The sequence below is a fragment of the Camellia sinensis genome, chromosome 12, assembly GCF_055761805.1.
Source record: "Camellia sinensis isolate YWXY chromosome 12, ASM5576180v1, whole genome shotgun sequence".
Taxonomy (NCBI): Eukaryota; Viridiplantae; Streptophyta; class Magnoliopsida; order Ericales; family Theaceae; genus Camellia; species Camellia sinensis.
Window position 1 is genome coordinate 70,299,276 of NC_138972.1, and position 21,123 is coordinate 70,320,398.

A 21,123-nucleotide genomic window follows, 5' to 3' on the forward strand; every position below is an offset into this window, starting at 1 on the left:
TGTGGAATATAAAAAATAATAATAAAATAATGGAAAAAGATAATAAAATAAAATAAAATAAAAGTAGGGATAAGAAAAAATATATTATAATAAAAAAATATAGATATATATATATTAAAATAAAAGAAGAAAAGTGTGAAATAACGTGAGTGGAATAAATTAAGAGAAATGAGAGATATGATTAAAGTGGGTTTGAAAGTGTGAAAAGATGAGAGAGAGAGTGGGATGTCATGTGTGTGTATGGGGCAGTGTGTTGAGTGTGTGCCCATGTGCATAGGTCTGCCGACGAGATGGAGGGGGAAGAAGCCATGTGATTCAGGTCTTTATTTTTGTACTCTACAAGAATCTTGTTGATGTAGAATTCAGCCATTTGCCAACTTTCTTCCACATGTGCAATAGGCATGCTCATACCTGCAGGTGATGGATTCAACACAATAGGTGTGCCTTTGTAGAGAGTTACTAAAAATGCTCCTGAAATTGATACTACGGTGCCTATGATTTTAGCTTGACTGCGCGAGCTTCTCAGTGCTAGCTTTTCCATCCTGAAAATGAGGGCAAGTATAAAAGTGAAAGCAGGGACGAGGTTGCTGATGGCTGAAGCAAGTGTGGGAGAGCTGTAATTGATCCCTGTATATCTCAATATCTGAGACGTACACCCGATCAGCCCGAGAAGGAAGATTTTACATGCGATGGAGGAGTTGAGAGGAGGCAGCTCTGTTGATCTGCGAGAGAAGAAAGGGGAAGGGAGGAGGACAAGAGCAGCGACAGCATAAGCGTAGACGACAAAGACGTGACGGCTCATGCCATGGACGGTGGCTGCTTTGAATAAGGTGTTGAGACCGACGTTGATGCACTCCATCGTCACCATTGCTGTAAATGGCAGCACATCCCTGTAACAATACTTTTCCCTTTCCATTGTGTGTGTGTTTATGCCATCTGTGTCTTTTGATAGAGCCAATTGGGTTTATTGAAGGTGGTGGACTGGAAGAAATTTCAAGGTATGTGTAGAAAATTCTAGTGGACTAGATTGAGGTCCGGCGAGCGGCTAAGGCGAGTTTGCCGCCCGCCGGTGACGCGAAAAAATACTAAATTCTTAACCTTGCTCTGATACCATGTAAAAATAAATTGATAGAGAGAATGACTTGTATGTATTATTGATTGATGTTTGATTGATATATATTACAAATGGTGAGTGGCTCATTATATAGGAGAGGGTGAGTGTAGTAGGTGAGGAGTAGGTGAGGAGTAGGTGGTGGTAGGTGATGGTAAATTGGTGGTAGGTGATGATAAATTCTAACAAAACCCATTTTAAAGGCGGTGATAGCCATGGAGTCGTTGCAAGCGTCATTAACAAGATTGAAGCACTCCCAATAGCGCGCCGAATACGCTCTTAGTGTTTCTCCAGGCTGGATCTGCATTGCCTAGAGAGAGTCGGCTTGTTTCGGCTGGACCTCGTTGGTGATGAATCTTGCCCTGAAGGATTTTTGTAATTGATGGAAACTCTTAATCGACGCCGGCTCCAACTTATAATACCATCTGACTGCCAACGGTCCCAAACTGCTCGGAAATATTCTGCATATGAGAGCTTCGTCGTCTGCATGCAACGTCATGGCTTGCTTATAGTGACGGATATGATCCGTGGGATCCGATTTCCCGTCGTACAAGGTGAACGACGGGGCTTTGAACTTCTTGGGTAGTACTGCCTTTGCGATCCGTCGCACAAAGGGATCGTGCTGGTCCTCTTCGTCTGAACCATTTTGTCTTCGCTTATGCCTTGTACGTGGGCTCTCTTAAGAGGAACTGATAGTTTCGGGTCGTCCCTTCTTCTTAGGCTCCGGGGATAATGAGTCAGAGTCACTGTCAGTGTCTTGTTGTCGGGCTCAAGGTCATCGACCACCTGCCCTCAGAGGTCGTTCCGGATCTTGGCGTGCAGCTTGTTTGGACTTCGCCACTTCCAAGGCCAAATCCTGACGGAGACATTCGTTCTCAGCGATCATGTTCTCTAACCTCTGTTCGTTTTGCTTTGCTTGTTCCATGATCGCTTGCATTGTCTCATACACTGAAGTCGAGGATGAGTCGAAGTTCAAGGCGCGTCTTGCGACGATAGTCTCTGGTCCCAGCATGTTTGTTGGGGTGAGATCATCTCTCGGTGTAGTTTCGTCAACGATTATCGGAGGATCTTCCGTTGCGCCCGCCATGGATGTAGTTGAGTATTCCCACAGACGGCGCCAATTGTGGGGAAGGTAGTTTGGAAATACTCTTTGAATCCAATGGGACGCTCGAGATCCTCAGCTGGTAGCCTAAAAAAGAATGAACACTCCGGTCGGGGGTGCCGGAATTAGCACTCCGACGGATAAGTCAGTGTATGCTCTCTAGATTGCGTGTGTCTTAAGTTAAGCGTACTAATTTTCACATACCTCTTCTTGTTCGTCGTTCTTCTATTTATATACGCTCCTGGTCTTTTAGGCAGGGCCCGCTCTTGATCTGTCATGTACTTATGCACTCGGCCCCCCCATTATGCCGTATTCCAACTTTTAATCGGCCCCCTGCTCAACTTATTCAGCATCTGAAACGTCAGGGGCGGGGCCGAGTGCATACTTTACACCGATTGGGAAAATATACACTGCCTAACTGAGTCTGCTTTTATTCGGCTACCACAGGTACATAAGTGGCTTGAAGCTTTCCATCCAAAATGTACTTGTTCTTCACACTTTGTGGTCCGTTGCGGAGGCTTACAATAGGGATTTGGCGGTTGAGAAGCAACAAAGCTGAGGTGTTTATAGGACAGACAATCATTCCAAGGTGGTTTTAGGCTGTGCCAATCCACTCCTAGTTTTGCCAAGGCTAGTCCTTCAATGAAGAGTGTAGATATGCCTTGTTACAAAATCATCACACTAATGGTGCTTTGGGGAAGCCAGAAGCAGCCCCAAAGTGGTGGTTTTAAGTGCTTCAGGTGTGGACAAGCGGGTCACAAGTCTTCGGATTGTTAAAAGGCTTTAGGCAACAACCAAAATAAGGCACTTCTTGATGAAGTAATGGAACAAAGTTGTGATGATGACGTTCCAATAAGGAAAATGGAGGGGATGTTGAGGAAGGAGGACTTGCTCCCATGATCAATAAACTGTTCTTACGCTTAAGCAAGAAAGTCAAGAGGATTGATTGCGCACCAACATTTTCTACACTACTTGCAACATTGGTGGCCATGTTTGGAACATGATAATTGATAGTGGAAGTTGTGAGAATGTGGTTTTTCAAAAGGTGGTTAATAAGTTGAGCTTCAAAGTGGAAAACCACCCTCATCATTACACACTATCTTGGTTTAAGAAGGGTAATGAAATCAAGGTTAATAAGAGGTGTTTGATAGCATTTTCTATCTGAAAGAAGTATTTTGATGAGGTTTGGTGTGATGTCGTGCCAATGGATGCTTGCTATATCCTACTTGGGTGACCATGACAGTATGATAGTTGAACTTGCATGATGGCAAGCATAATACCTACATCATTCTTATGGAAGAGAAGCACTTCACATTTCTGCCCATGGGGGCAAAAGTCACCACAAAGTCACCTTCGAACACTTTGCTTGCTACTAAGAGGTTATTGGAAGAGAGTAGGGAATGAGGGGTCATTTTTTGGTGTTGGTTCTGTTGCTACATACAGCTGAAATAGAGGTAATACAACTGTTCGCACACTTTTGGAGCAATATTTTGACGTGTTTCCACAAGAACTTCCTTCTAAGTTGTTTCCTATGCAGGATATCCAACATTGTATTGATTTGGTGCCCGGTTTGGTGCTTGCAAACCAACCAACCTATAGGATGCATTCAAAAGAGAGGGAAGAATTTCAAAAGCAAGTTGAACAGCTTTTAGGAAAGTGATACATAAGGCCAAGTCTTAGACTTTGTGGTGTGTTGGCTCTTTTTACGCCTCATAAAGATGGTTCATAGCATATCTGTTGATAGTAGAACTATTGACAAGATTACTATCAAGTATCGCTTTCCAATTTTAAGATTGGATGACAAAGTTGCTGGCTCTTTAGTTTTATAATTACTGCATTGTCTCCTTTCTCACTTCATTATTCTTCTCCACAAGAATTGTTACCATGTTAAAAGGGGAAAAAAAAAAGAACTGCTGCCCTTGTTGGAGAGCTTGATATGCATTGTTGGGCCCCTTTCTTAGAAGTCCAAGCTTTTAGGACAATTGGTGCTCTAACAGCCCTCAATGTACTTGCAGGTTTTGAGCTATGATGGTTTGCACCCTCCTGATTCCTTGGCGGTCACAGCAGCTGGAATTGCAGTGTAAGTTTGATTTTTCTTTTTCCCAAATGGCTTTTGGGCTTTTAAACCTCATTTAATATTAAACATTTTTCTAATTATGTGAATATCACAGGGCACTTTCAGAAGTGCCACATTCGAAAACTATTGCAGGAGTTCGAGTTGGCCTGGTTAATGATAAGTTTATAGTGAATCCAACAATGAAGGAGATGGAAGACTCTGAGTTAGATTTGTTGCTAGCTGGTACAGACAGTGCAATTTTGATGATAGAGGTCAGTGGTGCTCCACTTTTTTTTTTTTTTTTATATCCATTGGAAGCTAATTGATCTTGATAGGCACACGTGCAAACACTAGCTTACTCATTCCTCAAAGCATGAGCAGATTTGTTGGTTGTAGAGATTTATCTGGAACTTGGTCTCAAGGGTAAATTTGGGTTTGAATTGAATCTCATATGCTCAACTTTGTCATGAGCATAGAATTGTAAATTAAGTCATATCTTCTTTCTTCTTTCACTATGCTATTGGTGTGACTGTAATCCCTTTTGTAGCATTTTCTTCATGCCCCCAAATATTTACGCAGGGTTCAAATGGTGGCATGAAGTTTTTGTCCTCTTATAGATTGATTTATTGATATTACAAATTTATGATCAGTCTTAGCTTTTCACTTCTATGCTATTTCTACGCAATGCCATTGTTTGAATTAAATGCTGAAGCAATGCACTTCATTGGACAAAAAATCTTCTAAAAAGATCCATATTTAATGTGGGAACCATTCTAGGCAGGGTATGTTAGTCCAGCTTGTCTGTTCTAACTAATAATTTTGTATCTATCGAACTTGGCATTGATTGATTTTCAACTTCCTGGGGCAATGTTTTACATTTAATGGTGACATTTTGAACCAAATTAGAAGTTAGATGTCGAAACTTAAATGATATATTTTGATTTAAAATAGTTTGTGGTTGTGTTTTCTGATGTAGCACCAGTAGCAAGAAGAAGATTGAAGAAGGAGAGAAGAATAAACAGGGGATTACAATCTGTTATCAAATATCTCAATGAATCAAAATTCAAATCATATCGTCTACTAAATCCATCACATGATGTCCATATGTATAGACAAATTAAACTAATCCTAAACAACCTTGACTTCCCAAGTAAATAAAATTCCGAAATAAATAAAAATCTTAATCTTTATCCTCATCTAACTTTTCTGTTCCGCATTGGATCCTTCTTGATGGTAGAAGTTGAAAGAAAATGATGTTATTTGTTATGAATTTTGTCTATTCAAGACTCAATGTGGTAAATCTTGTATGCTTTTACATTTTCTTTTTCTTTTTTTCCTGGTTGCACTTTTTCTGGTGGATGTTAACTTTTGGCTTTCATGTTCTTTTTTTTTTTTTTTTTTTTTTTTTTGGGGGGGGGGGGGGGGGGACTTCAAGTGTTAGAGCATCCACACCAATCTTTTTAAATTTTTAGTTAAATTATAACTAAAAAAGCCATTTTTCTATTTTAGCTAATCACCCCACTGCATCAAACTCTCTATTCTAATTCAATCCTATTAAAATATTTGTTATTCTTTTTTTAATTAAATTGATGAACTGCCAGCCAAACAATTCTTATGTTCCTTTGTAAAGGTAAAATTGGAAGAAATGTAAAAAAAATAAAAATATGCCGTTGACCGGCTGGGCTTCCGGGCAGACATCCGGTAACACACAAGTAACGATGAACAGTGCCTCACTTGTTGTAATGAGTTATTGTAGCCATCGTAAATTTTGACGAGTTGTAAGGGAGTTTGATGGACTTAATTTTTTGAAGTTTATTAGCTAAAAAACAATTAAAGCTAGTTTGATGAGGATGCTCTTAGATACTTAAATATGATAGGAATTTGTTGCACTTAATTCTTCTTTTAACAATCCTAAATTCTTTCACTTCATTCTTTGTTGAAATTAAATATTCAATTGTTTCTTCTATTGAACCTGTTTACAAAAGATATGATGCAGAGTACACCAAAACTGATACAGAACATGTTACAATCTCTATCATCTCACTGATTTGTATGACTTGTCCACCACAGGGTTATTGTAATTTCCTCCCCGAAGAAAAGTTGCTGCAAGCAGTAGAAGTTGGTCAGGTTGTTTATCTAAGTATGTTGCTTTTGTTGCTATTGCAGTGTTACTATTTTGATTTTTAATGTTGTTTTTATTTGAAGCCAAGTTCTGTAGTACCTGTTTCTCTTTGCTGTATTCATGTGGATTCTTAAATTTACTTGGCAATGGATGTTTTGCTTCAATCTTTATATTATTATTCACCCTTAATCAAACCAGTACATTCCTCCAAATATATTGTCAATCTCTTGTTCTATAGTCAGTTGTCTGTAGGGTATTTTGATAAATGTGTACTGGGTTCATCTTGTTCTTGCATTTTTTTCCCTTCAATTTTATCTTATTTTGATCCATTGTTTGATTTTGTGCCAGTAATGAGTTACAAATAGTGATGTTTTGTTTTATAGAGAAATGCAAGTTGGCAGAGGCCTGAGGGCAAGAGAAGGTCTCTCTCTTTCTCCCGCTACACAAACACATACACGTCCTATGTTTTGCTAGACATAATATGGGCTGAGAGTAACTTATCCAAAAAAAAAATAATATGGGCTGAGAGTAGTTCGATGAAGGTTGATATGTTAAAATGATCATGGAGGATCTGAGTGTCACTTTTCAGGCATAAGGTATCATAACTAAGGATATTGGTCCTGTGTGCTTCAAGGAAAGCATCCTTCAATATGTTTAATGTAAGGATGTCTTTCCTACTGTCCATCTTTGAGCAGTTTGACCATACTTAGTTTTCTTGAGTTTTATTTTTATTTTTACTTTTCACCCCCAATAATTTTGGAGAGAAATAGGCAAATTTGGAATCAAAGCTTACATTTTTATTTAGTTACAAGAAGCCTGATGGATTATGGAACTTCTGAGGCACATGGCTGATGCCTTGATGCTTTTCTATCTTTAGAGAAGTTTGATATTACTAAAAAAAAATTGTTCCTCTTGTATGCTAGATTTTTTTCCCCATGGAAAAGCTCTGACATAAAAGAATTTATTTTCATTCTTGTTTGAGAGCTTAATTGAAGTTTTCAAAATAAATTAATGACATTAGGAAAATGTAATAAGAAGCCCAATGAAAATTAAATTTAAAGACATAATAACTCTTGAAAATTGGCATGATTTCATTGTGAGACCTGTAGGAACTATGCACAGTCAAGTTTCTAATCTTAGTAGAGTCCTATTTTTGTTTGTTTTGGGTTAAATATACTACTGGTTAGTTTCTAACAAATTTCTTTTACTAGTTAGGGGTATTTTGGTAATTTGTAGGATTTTTGGACGTAGGCAGTAAGGGTTGCCTATGAGTCGGCATATGGGTAATTGCATTTGTATTTATGAGTCTTCTTTTGGTTTATATAGGTTTTAGAAGTCAGAAATCATAGTTTCCATGTAGAAGGGCAAATTCTATTGGCACATAGGTTTCTCAAGTCTATATAAAGCGCAATTTGATGTTTCTAATTCAATGGAGAATATGTCTTAAACAATTTTTAGAGCTTTTAAAGCTTCTTTGAGAGTGTGATGGAATCTTGGTGCGATGCCTAGATTTTTTCTTCTTCTCCCTTTTTTTTCAATTATAAACTGTTCTACACTTGTAGCCTCCAAAACCACAAAACCAAATCTATAACATCACAGTTCCTTAACAATAACACCCTATTTTGCACCCAAAAAAACACTACACCAACAAAATTACTTTTAATACGGTGCCCGTAACAGCCCCCAAACAGCCCCTATAAACTTGTTTTTTCATTCTCCAAACTCTACCCTTTTGTTACCACATACCACATGCAAACCTTAAATTCCCTATATTTTTATCAACCTTTCAGCCACAAAGATCAATTAAAAATCATCCAACAAAGTCTGCTTTGACTGCTGCTGAACATTAGTTTTAGGTTCACTACTAGTGCTACATCACTTTACTACAACACTAGTAGGCATTCATGTATGTGACTCCGTATTGCACAAGTCTATATATGCATATTTGCATGAAATATTGGTTTGTTTATATATATATATATATATATATTTTTGGTAAGTTGTTTAATTAATCAAAACGGCCATAAAGGGGGCAAACCCTATACAAATAGAAAAAAACTTTACAGCTAGAGGCATTTAAAGATCACCAATAAACTGAACAAAAGAATCAATAGCAAAGTCACATCCAAAAAAGCATTAGAAGATTACAAATCCTTTTAAAGTTCTTATCGGGATCTCAACCCCATCGAACGATCTCCTATTGCGCTCCCTCTGCACCTTGCACTTAACATATAATGTCGCTGTTTGCCATGCCTTTCTCAATGGCTTCATGGGACCACCGGCACTCCAAGAGACAGAAAGATCCTTCACTGACTCAGGCATAACCTAAGATACACCAAAAGTCGATAACAAAAAATTTCACACCTCTCTAGCCACTGAGCAATGGAGAAGGAGATGGTGCACTGATTCCCCAGACTAATTACACATGCAACACCAATCAATAATAATCACTTCTCTCCTCCAGAGATTGTCAATAGTCAAAATAGCCTCAAGTGTGTTGTCCATGCAAAAAAAAAAAAGCAATGTTAGGAGGGGCCTTAGTATTTATTAAGGAATTGACTGCAATAAAAACACACATCATGATATAATAAGGCTTTTTGGGGTTCAGTAGAACTACTCCTAGCTCCTTTGATCCCTGTTTTGAATACTCAACCTCCATCACTTGAGATCTTGGAGAGCATCCCTAGATTATTTAACTGAAAGGTCATTGTTTCTATCATACATTTTGTAGCAATCTAAGTTTGAAAATGATGAAAACGGGTAAATGTGTTATTGGGAAACAAATGCTGCATGAATTTGTTTGGACAGCAACACATGGTAAGATGGGTAAATAGTGGACCATCTACTCATTCATTGGAATAGATTGGGTCTTCCCATCAAGCGTGTTAGAGTTTATGCATTCTTGAAGTGAAGCTAGAGCAGGTAAGAGAAAGAAGAAGATTGGTGCATGGAGCCTTTGACATTGATGCGGATTATTTGGAGAGAAGGTAATAGGACTTTTGATGGCTTAGGCACTCCTATTTTTAGTTTAATAGTGGAATTTTTGGTTATTTGGTTAGTTGTTTCTTAGGTGGAACTAATCCCTCTTTGATTTGAACCAATTTAGACTTTTGTAGAGATTTGTTAGTAGATTTGATGTATAGGTGAATTGTTTTGTTTAGTTTTCCTGCTTTGTAGACTACTGGCACCGTCTTTGTGCCTTTTAAAAAAAAATACAATTTATTAAAAAAAGGGTTTGGTTAACGTGTGCCCTTAGGGAACATGTTAAGAATGCTTTAAAATATTATACATTTTTTATTACATGCACTTTCATGCAAAGTGCACAATGATTTTAAGCTTCTTAATATGTTGTGCCCTAAGGGCATGCGTCAACAAAATCCTTGAAAAAAACTTAGCATGTAGCAACTATCAAACACAACACAAGGCATTAGGTGTAAGGATTGCTCTTGGGAATTTAGAATTTTTTTTTGGTTTATCTTCATGTGGAATGTGTTGCTTCATGGTGAATGTGTAATGAATTAAAATAGTCAAATGTATTAATTTTTAGTTGAAATATCTAATGCCATGATGCAGGGCATTCTAATCAAGAATTTGCCTACCTCCAACAAAAGTGTTCAGTTATTACACTCAGACCACCTTAATTTTTACCTAATGCAATTTGTTTAGGAAATTTACATGAATTACCTTAGTTAAAAATATAAGTCTAACCATAAACTTGTTTGACCTTGATTTTATGAGATATTATTCATTTAAAAGCCTTTCTATGTGTATATATATGCATATAATTGGTATGCTTTTATCATTTTTACTGAGGCAGACTGATAGTTGGAGTCTTGGACTGTCATCTGGTGCCTTTTCCGGTTCAGGTTGATATGCAACATGTCATAGTCACCAACTATTTAAAATTTACATGTCGAGTGTAGACTATATCCTGTTGAAGTATCTTGTTTTTGAGTGATATTATATGGTTTTAACAAAGTCATTTACTTAACTGTTTGACCTGAGATCACCTTGATTCATTTTGGGATCTCTTGTTTAATTTTTCATTATTTTATTTGAATGCAATAGTTATATTTTTGGGGAGGTCGATTGTATAGTTTGCCAGTGCTTTACATGGTTTGTAATCTTGTTCTTCATGTGCATGCGTGTGAATAAATCAGCTCATTAATACATTATTTCAAAAGGATATTTCTGTGTTGCACGTCAAAAACAATACAGGCTGATTTTATTGGCCAAAAAAATCATTTTTTAACTGGTACGGTTGTGCTGTTATGTTTATTTATCATTGATGATTTGGTCAATCATTTTATTAATTTCCTCCTCTGATGTAAAATATCAGTGATTGAATGCATTATTCTTTGGAATTTATATTATTTTCTTTTATCTTTGTTTGTTATGTAATTGTTAGGAGTGAGAATTCTGAAGAATAGATGCTCATTTGGATACAAAAATATAGTCCCTCTCATGATTCACCAGTCATAATTCTGTTAGAGGAATTTTTGGTGTTTTGAATTATAATATTTTCCAACATGCGTAGCCATACTTGGAAAGGCAGTGTTTTGATTCACAATTGTTCTTGCAAATATCCATGTAAAGAGCAAGAAATCTTCGTGGGTGTGTAACTTCTGTCTTCAATAATTACCAGGATGCGGTACGGGCAATATGTAATGAAGTGGATGCTTTGGTAAAGAGCTGTGGGAAACCAAAAATGGTTGATGCAATCAAATTACCGCCACCTGAGCTCTATAGGCATGTTGAAGTATGTATTCTTTCTTCAATTATATTGAACAAAATTAATAAATCTTTGTTTTGATTTTATTTTCTTCAAACTTCAATCAATTGTATTCTCTCTTGGAAATCTAAACCCTTGTTTTCATTTTTATGTAATCATTAAATCAGATTAGAATTTAAGCTGTCTGATGCAACCTGTAATGCTTATAACTATGAATACTGTGAGTTAACTGTTAACTGCAAGATTTAAAAGCTACAACCAAGTTAAAGTTAACCACAACCAAACCTTCCAGTTCCAGATTTACAAATTCCTAGCAAACACCTTCCAAAGTCTAAATAACACTCAACTAATCCCAATTAAGGGAAGTATTTGGAAAAACCAGTGACAAAACACTGGATACTTGGAATACTGGTCTCCTACCATCACCAGGCTGCTTCTACATTGGGACCAGTTGGTGGGACATACATTACTTTGTGCATCTGGGGATTGCTTCCTTCATCAACTTGTTTCCCTGACAATGCAATGCATACAGTCAAAAGGCATATTATTATGTCATGTGCTTCTATACTCTTGTATGTTAGCATCCAAATAATCCTATTTGTGACATTGGAGTGGGATATTGAAATTTTGTGTCTGAGACAAACTTAGTCTGATTCACGTTTACTGATGCACCTTAGTAGACAGCGTTGATTAATCCAATTGGCATTAGTTATGAATTACTATTTCACTTCCTTTTCTTTTTTCTTTGTTCTTGGTTATTTTGCAGGCTTACTCCATTTTCTTTTTCTTTTTGTTTTTTCCATTTTCTTTTTCTTTGTTTTTTTTATTTATTTTGCAGGCTTACTGTTGTACCTAGAAAATGCTATTTCAAATTTATACAGCCTGGCCATTACTTTCACACTGTTAGTGTTTTCATCTAGAATAATATTTGTGGCACCATCTTTTTTTTTTTTACTTTTTTTTCTTTTATTTTCTTGTTGTACTGAGTACTATTCCTTATAAAAGGTCATAATGTTCTCAGGTGATTTTTTTTTATTTTCTTTTGGAGACAAACGGGGCCTAAGCCTGTATTGCACTTGATCAGGTCATGGTATGTGTGTAAATACATGCTCGTGTCCTAGGTCAAAGTACTTACGTGTGTTTCTGTTGTTAAGTCCTTGTTTATACATAAATCAATAATATGTACATGTAAAATAAATACACACATACATATAGTCATATGTTTGGAACCCTCGTGTATTTTGTTTGTAGATGTTTAAATGTGTATATGGATGAATTTTGGAGTACACAAACTAGGTTCTTAGCAAAAAAATTAATTGTCATATTAATGTGTAGAACAACAAAATTTTTATTCACAAAATGGCAGAAAGATTTAGTGATGAGGCCCTAGACAAACAATTAAAATGGGCCCCTTCATGCATAATCACAACAACAACAAAAATTGTGGATATATTTGCTAGTACCCATACAAAGTCTATTTGTATGTATAATCACTAAATTGATAGAATAAAATTTAGTTACAAACATCAAGACATAAAATTATTACAAAAACCTCGAAAAGATGAAAACATTTGTGGTGCTGTTTTATAGTTTAGTAAAATCCAATTTACAACAAGAAAAAAATATTAAACAAAATTTTAAGTTATAATGTCAAATAAAATATTTTTAACATGATACGAAGTATTGAACCAACGGTATTAGTTTGAATATTACTTTATGTAAAATTACTAATTAAGGTTGCATAATCTAGCTTATCTACTATATCATTTTCAATAGATAATATAACTAATATGTTTAATCTTTTTTGTAACATTTTTTTTTTTTTTTTTTTTTTAAATGGTGCTTTTTTGTAACCTGGTTGATTGAAGTAAGATTTAACCAACTTTAACTTAAGCCCAAAAAAAAAAAATGCTAAAGCATCTATAACTAGCATAGTTAACAATATTCTATATACAATCTATGCATTTGGAAAAGAAACTTCCATTTCTTTCAAATAATTTACTACTTCAATTTGCTTTTTGGTAATTAGTTAGCGACTTTTGTATACTCTTAACTAGAAGGTTAGGGATCACTCCTTGTCTACTAATATGGGGGCTCTTTGTTATGTTGGTTATTAGGTTGTTGTGTTATTGATTTCTTTCCATTATGAAGTTATTTGTTGGGTTGGTTGTTGGATTATTAGATATGTATTTTTATTGTGGTTGGACTATCCAAACAAAAAAAATAAATAAATTGCTTTTTGATTTGGATTGTGGAGTTAGATAAGTTGGATTAAGTCTTATTTTCGGATATACTAATACTATAAGGACTAAAATTATTTGGGGGGCCTAAATTTTGTCAAAATTCGGGGCCCAAGCCAGTCGCCTTCTTGGCTCCCCTAGGGGCTGGCCCTAAAAACTATCATGATATGCATATATTGTTCTATAATTGCTATAAAATAAGTAAAGTGCTTGTTTCACACTATACGTTACGTATAACACTATTTTATCTAAGATAATAAATTAAATATATGAACATATGACCCTTTTTGTCAAGTCCACATACTCTTAAATTTGAGGTTTGATGGATCCGACTTCTAGATACTCACCCACAGCCAATAGTCGTACCTGGGTCCATGTAACATGGATCTGTACAAACAATTAGAAGGATTTAAGTCAAGAATGTAGTTTATGATGTCTAAGCTATAAGTAAAGGTCATACCTAGTGCTCAAGATTTCCACTTACAGCATGTTCCGGGAGAGGTAATGGGTAGACGGCCTTCCCCCAACTTTTTGTGTGGAGAGACTGATTCCTGTGAGTCAAAGACGAGCCATAAAGCTGGGAGGGGTTGCACTTTTCATCGTTTTGGGTCATGACCTTTATGTCTTTGCAATAAGCCATTCGTCAAAATTTTATGGCATATCCTACGATTCAAGCTGTGTATACTCATTTTAACTATTTCAATATACATTGCATACTATGAAAATTGTTACCTATTCATATAATCACAATCTCTATATCTCTTCGTATATAAACTATTTATCATATACAGGAAATTGCTGGTGATGAATTAGTTGAAGTACTACAAATTAAGAACAAAATACCAAGAAGAAAGGCTCTCTCATCATTGGAAGAGAGAGTTTTAACTATATTTACTGAGAAAGGTTATGTTAGTAAGGATGAGGCTTTTGGGGCTCCTGATACCGTACCAGACTTGTTTGAGGATGATGAAGAGGATGAAGAAGTGGTTGTGGATGGTGAAGTGGATGAAGGCGATGTTCACATAAAACCAGTTTCACGAAAATCTACTCCCTTGGTAAAGTTCAACTCTTTTTTGTCATATATTTGCACTGATATGTGCTTATACATGCATTTGCATCTAGGACAGCTGAATATGTTCTTCTCCTTTTTCTTACGCCTGTGATCACTAACATGCTCCTTTCTATTCTTCGAATCTGCTCTGCTAGGTTATTTAATTTTGTGGTTTTTGCAAATTTTGATAACCTCTAATGCATGAAAGCTGCATTTAGTTGAGACTGGTTCCATGCGGGTGGTTATTTCTTTCTTTGGGAACATTGAAATGTGTTTGAGGGCCCCTATAGGTCACATTGGTCTTTATGCGACTACAAGATTCATAAATTTGACTAATTGTATCAGAATATGATTGAAAGTGGAGCTTGTGTGCAGCTTCAGATTTTCTTCTTTCTCCCTCTCTATTGTTTAATAAGCACATCGTCTCTTTCTCTGAATGATTTAAGTCAAGGATTCACCTCCATTCCACTGGACAATATAAATTGTGGGATGTACTGAGCTATTCATACTATGTTTGGCCATTGCATGTTAGATATGACAATTTTTTGGACATGGCTGACCTCAACTAATAAATGGCTTAGATTCATGACTACTTGGTCTTAGCTGCATGAATCCTTTTTGGACCATTTAGCTCTATGGAGGCCCACATCTTCTATTGGGTCTCCAGCGTCAGTTTGTTTCGAACCAACTTACCATCATTCTTTTAGGCTTCACCTTCATTCCATTAATGTGCACGTGTGTTCCAAGAGAAGAGTTTCATCTTGTACAAATATTTCCAGAGTTAGAAAATAAAATTGTCATTAGTTTAGTTTGTTGGAAAAGCTTCATCGAGTCTTTTTTTCTAAAATCATGTTTTTTTAGATCCTCAAAACACAGATTGATGAAACCATTTGTAATGAGGTGGAGGCTTTGACAAACATGAGAAATATGCTCCTGGAAATGAATGGTTGAGTATAACTTTTAATACGGTTTAGTTTTCCTTAGAGCTAACCATATGCTGAGCTCAGACCAACATTGGTAATTGTGGACTACAATTGATGTCTATGTAGTTAATTTTATGTATAATTTAAGAATATCAGGGTTTTTTTTAAAAAAAAAAAATCATCAATTATAATGATTTTTGAAGTGAATGTGTATCCTCTCTCTCTCTCTCTCTGCAATTAATAATTTGTGAAATTCATTTCAAAGCTGGGATACATCTTGCACACTTAAATATTCAGAAACCATGTTCTGCTGATTGCAGAACCATTGTCTAATCACATCTTGTCTATTTACATTCATGTTTATACAATTACACGTGCTTGATTGGATTAAGAGTCAGCTATATGTTGCTGATTATCGATTCGTTTCCATTTCATTGAGTAAGCATATATTTTATTTGATTTTGTTTTTCTGGATTGATGAGTTAAAGACCTAAGGCTCAAATTCTAAGTTATTTCATTGATGATTTATGGTTTAAAAATCATGAGTCAGACCCTTGACTCATCTACTGTTTTCCTCATCTAGCTATTCTCCGAGGTAGATGTGAAGCTGGTGTTCAAAGAAGTTACATCTAAATTCCTGCGCAAACGTATTGTGGAGGTATGGATGTTCATTAATTGGGAAATAGTTATATCACATCTCTATATACACATATGTTTATGATTTTGAAAAAATATCATTCTCAGTTATTTATGGTCCTCAAATGCCATTCAGTGATACTTCCTTACTTTTTAAATCTCACTGTTAAGCATATGCAAGTGTTCCTATACTTTGTGGAATTTAACAGGAAAGTTTCCTTGTTAACTGCTATGATTCAGTCTCTGTATTTCGGTATTAAAATGTATGAGAGAGTGTTGTGTATGTGGGTTCCTCACTTCTGAACAGTTAACTAATAAGATTTCTTACAGTCATAACTTTCTGCAAGCCTAATTAAGATTACTCCTGATTTATTATATGCAACTGCATAGCTTGATTAATCATCAAGGTTAGTTAGCAAAGATATGCCTAATTACATGGGTGGATTTCTTGGTTTTGAGGTCCATCTGCCAGAAAAAACCTTAATGATATGATGATGTAAGCATGGTGATTCTTATATTTTATTTCTGTTGTGGTTGTTCAGGGAGGCAAAAGAAGTGATGGGCGAACCCCATTTGATATACGCTTGATTAACTCACAGTGTGGATTACTTCCTAGAGCACATGGAAGTGCTCTTTTCACGCGTGGGGAAACTCAGGTTTGTTAAAGTGTAATTTACTGTATAAAACATATGCCTTTCACCTCTTTTCATAATCAGCTAGTGATCTCTCTATCATATTTTCCTTGAAAATATTTGAGCATGCATTCTTAATTGCTTCACTCCAATTGCAAATATCATTTGGCTTAGACTATCTAAAGTGACTCTATTTTCATACCTGGGTTATTTCAGTATCTTTTTCGGGCTTCCATTGGATTTTTCTTTTACCTTGGTTCCCAACCATACACTTCAGCATCCTTTGATGGTTTCCTTCCTCCAATCTTGTGATCGTTCTTGACTGCCCAATGTTTTAATCTATTAAACTAGTCTGTAGTACTTGTATGTTCAATTTCAAGCATTCACTACTGTGTTTGTCACTAAACTGTTTCAGTGGCACATGATAGCCTTATGGATTAACTTTAGTCCCATGGGAGTCACTTGGTTTCCTTCCCTCCATAATAACTACATTGCAACTCTCAAGGTTTTTCTTTAATTATCTCTTGGTGATCAATCATAACTACTGTCATAGATCTTTGTGTATATTTGTGGAATGTCTTAGTTATGTCTATTTTCATTTGGACAACAACTGTAATGATGCTGGGTGTCAACAGTTTGGATGTCTACCTCTTCGCTTGTTTTAGTAATACGCAAAAGGACAGCACCCAGATATGAGTTCACTAGGGATAATGATTAAAAGAGAAATAATTGACCCAAAAACACTTGTGTGGCTGATCTCCTGTTTTGTTTTGGTTTTAAGCCTGTGTATTCAGTTTAATGTCCAGAAGTTCAGTTTGAATGCATATGAAATGTTATTGACCATTTCTGTACTTCTGTTTTTCCGAATTTTCTGTTTTCCAGTCACTTGCAGTTGTTACACTTGGGGATAAACAAATGGCACAAAGAATAGACAACCTTGAAGGTGCAGATGAATTTAAGAGATTTTATCTTCAGGTGCTTGCAATTATGTGCTTACTAATATATTATGCTTGGTAATAATTTTTTGAGTGAATTTGCAATTATTTAAGTACACTTATTTTGTGAACTGTTTATATTATCATAACATCATAACAGTGCCTTCTCTTTCAGCAACTAATTCGCCCCCTGTTAGAATTTATTTGTGTGGAAATGGTTGCAAGGCTATATAACTTATGATTAATTAATTGTAACGCCGATGCTACATTTTGGCACTGTTGGACAAATTTTGGTTAGGAGAATCTACAAAATGATATTCTGAGTTGAAACTGTAGTCATACATGTTAACTTTGATTTGCATAACTAGAATGTTTGGTGAGTTAGGAGTAGGGTTAATGGATCATGTGCTACTGGATGGATACCCTTGCCCTTCAAAAAGCCTGTTGCATCCAGTTCAGATTGGGCCATGGGATTGTTTCTCGCAGACTAATAAAGAGCATGATTTCAAGTTAAGGGGAAAATTTAAAATTTCACATGGAGCATAATTTGAACTAGGGTTTAGGGTTTAGGCTAAGGAAATGTTGGTAATTACAAGATTTGTTGGACATAGATTGTAGAATGGGTCCATGGCTTATTCTAGGTCATCTGATTGGGTTATTGTATGTTTTTACTAGGCTTAGGATAATCTTAGTAGTTACAGAGCAAAAGTTTCTAACTTTTGTGGTCTTAGCCTAGTGGGTTTAGGTAACTATAACAGCCTATAAATAGCTATCTGATGGATAAAGATGAGTTGTGAGAACTTTGAGTTTGTGTTTATGTGATGGTGCTTAATCCTTGCAAAGGTGGAAGCATGGATGTTTAGATCCTTCTTGGTCTCTTCTTTCACCATCTTGTTCTCCTCCTCCTGTTGATCCCAAAAGTGCTACCTTATTTAATCACTCATGTCCTTTACGCATGAAAACTTTATTGCAAGGGATCTGTCACTAAATATCCCTTCTAAAACTCCTAATTAAAATTTGAAAGAAAACAAATAAAATACTAATGACATAAAATTTTAATAGTAAATAAAAATCTCCATGTCTGAACGCATGTTCTGAATCAACCATGCAAAGTACCAGTACCTAGTATGGGTACAACATGTTTGTTAAAGTACCCACACTTCAAGAGCCTTATTTATAAATTTGAACTACTGAATTTCCTGTTTCCATATATGAAACGCAATTTTTTTTTTTTTTTGGCATAAATTAGGTTGGATAACAAACACAAAAAGGCTCAACAAAAAATGTCCACCCCTAAATAGAAACATTAGTATACATACTTGTAATTTGAGCTTTGATTTGTTAGGGAGTGTTGGGACTGCAACTCTTTTTTGGCTGTTTTCAGGAAAAGTATTTTATGTGCTTCATTGTCAGTTTTTATGCTATGCTTACTAACTAGATTTACAAGTACACTTGCAAGTGTGTTACCAATCTAGCCCTGTACAGTGATACCATTCTTTACACTCTCATCTGAGTGTATTTGTCATTTTTATGAGTGAGTGAATTGCAATAACTTGATTGGAAACTATTCAGATAATCTGATTCCCTATTTCATGACTCTTCTAACTATAGATCCATATCTTATTTACAAATTTGATATTTTAGCTTATTCCTGGAAGCTTTCAGAAAGTACCTAACTGCTTGAGCCACTCTGGTTTAATTTTTCAGTACACATTTCCTCCATCATGTGTTGGGGAAGTTGGGCGAATGGGAGCACCCAGTAGAAGAGAAATTGGTCATGGAATGCTTGCGGAGAGAGCTCTTGAACCTATTTTTCCTTCTGAGGACGATTTCCCTTACACTATACGTGTTGAGAGTACCATCACTGAAAGCAATGGCTCTTCGAGGTGAGGAGGTTATCTTTAATGAATACAAAGGAAAAGGATTTCCATTAATTTTGTGTTCATGAACAAAATGCAAAACTTAAAGCATGTTCATCATTTACCTATTGTAAATCCTTCTGCATGCAATACTTTTTCTTTCTATCTTTTTGTTTTAGATAAGCAACAAAAGTAACAATTTATAAATTAAAAAAGGAAGTACAAGAGGAGATGGAGGACAAGAAATACTACAAACATACAAAAAAGAAGGTAAAAAAAACAAATTACAACTCACACACAGCCCTCCAATCCCTATTAATCAAGAAGAGAGGAATCCTATTAAAAGGAAAAGATATTGAAGCCCAAAAGGAAGATAAATGTCAAATCTTCTCCCATAATTCCTCTAAATCCCTAACTATTTCATAAAATCCTTGCTTTCCTTTCCAACAAATTTTTCAAAATATAACAAAACTAGTACAAACCCAAAGAGCTCGAACTTTCTTATTAGGTCCAAAGCCCCTAAAGTTCATCAACACCTATATCCTAAAGGAAGGAGCCACCCACTCCAAATCCGCCAAACGAAACAATTTGCATCTTAACATTGAGTATTATTGTGTAGTGGTACAAATCTTTGTTTGTCGGAGAGGCTTAGCCTCACAACATTCTGCTGTTAATCTTTTAAGAATTTGTTCTTGAATACCTTAGAAAAGTTGGAAACAATGTTCATGATCATTGTTATCTTTCGGATCACAATATTATTTTCTTAAGAACTTCTATCAAGTCATTTAGTTTTGATCTTTTACATCTTAACATCAAGTAGTATTGTCTGTCAGTATGGCCTCTGTTTGTGGTGCATGCTTAGCCTTGCAAGATGCTGGGGTCCCAGTGAAGTGCTCTATTGCTGGTATAGCAATGGGTTTGGTTTTGGACACTCAGGAATTTGGGGGGGATGGAACCCCACTTATTCTTTCTGACATAACTGGATCTGAAGATGCATCTGGGGACATGGATTTTAAGGTATTGCCTTTTGAATTTCTTTTATATTTACCATTACAATGTGTTCAGTTGGTTTTCAATTTAATTTTCTTGTTACATGTGAAAAAATCTCGAGGAGCTACACAAGTACAAGTATGCCATAATGTAGAATCCGAAGGCATGGTAAATAATTAGATTAGTGATTTTAATGGTGCAGGTTGCTGGAAATGAAGATGGTATAACCGCGTTTCAAATGGACATAAAGGTCATACATCACTTACATTTCAGTAGTATGAGTTCCTTTAATATGAGTAATGTGTGTGTGTGTGCTCTCATCTTCTTGTCTTTCTTTTCTCCAAAATGACTGCGTTGTTTTCATTGAAGACAGTTTACTGTTTTGTGTTTCTTGGCCACTGGTCTGCTATTCATAACTTCCACAATGACTTTCATGGTTTCATTGAAGGCAGTGTACTATGTAGTGTTTCTTGGCCATCGGTCAGATATACAATGGGTAACTACACTCAATGTAACACATTCTTCAATGACAGGTAGTAGGAATTACTTTGCCAATTATGAAGCAGGCGCTCCTACAAGCAAAAGATGGCCGAAAGCACGTTCTTGGTAAAATACATCAGTACCATAATTTATGATCAACATTCATGGGGACAACCTTGTTTGTATAACACTTCAGAAGTATTGGTGTGCTTCAAAGAAATAATTAGAGTGATTTTCTTTTTTATGATAATGGC

At 35.8% G+C, this 21,123-nt stretch overlaps 1 protein-coding gene and 1 pseudogene across 5 annotated transcripts in view; one reads left to right on the forward strand and one right to left on the reverse strand.

The window, feature by feature from the left end:
• The window catches only part of RIF10 (polyribonucleotide nucleotidyltransferase), a 66,504-nt gene that overhangs the window by 32,808 nt on the left and 12,573 nt on the right, over positions 1-21,123 (forward strand). For 3 of the 5 annotated variants that reach the window (XM_082898889.1, XM_082898890.1, XM_082898893.1), the window contains exons 6-17: positions 4,229-4,293; positions 4,385-4,541; positions 6,340-6,396; positions 11,037-11,150; positions 14,155-14,418; positions 15,921-15,995; positions 16,516-16,629; positions 17,488-17,580; positions 19,248-19,426; positions 20,233-20,416; positions 20,592-20,639; positions 20,923-20,995. In XM_082898889.1, coding sequence (XP_082755015.1) covers positions 4,229-4,293; positions 4,385-4,541; positions 6,340-6,396; positions 11,037-11,150; positions 14,155-14,418; positions 15,921-15,995; positions 16,516-16,629; positions 17,488-17,580; positions 19,248-19,426; positions 20,233-20,416; positions 20,592-20,639; positions 20,923-20,995 — 1,423 coding nt within the window. The remainder of the gene's footprint in view (positions 1-4,228; positions 4,294-4,384; positions 4,542-6,339; positions 6,397-11,036; positions 11,151-14,154; positions 14,419-15,920; positions 15,996-16,515; positions 16,630-17,487; positions 17,581-19,247; positions 19,427-20,232; positions 20,417-20,591; positions 20,640-20,922; positions 20,996-21,123) is intronic. The other 2 variants (XM_082898891.1, XM_082898892.1) reach the window with 2 other exon arrangements.
• Positions 182-1,066, reverse strand: LOC114295639 (WAT1-related protein At3g28050 pseudogene; annotated as a pseudogene).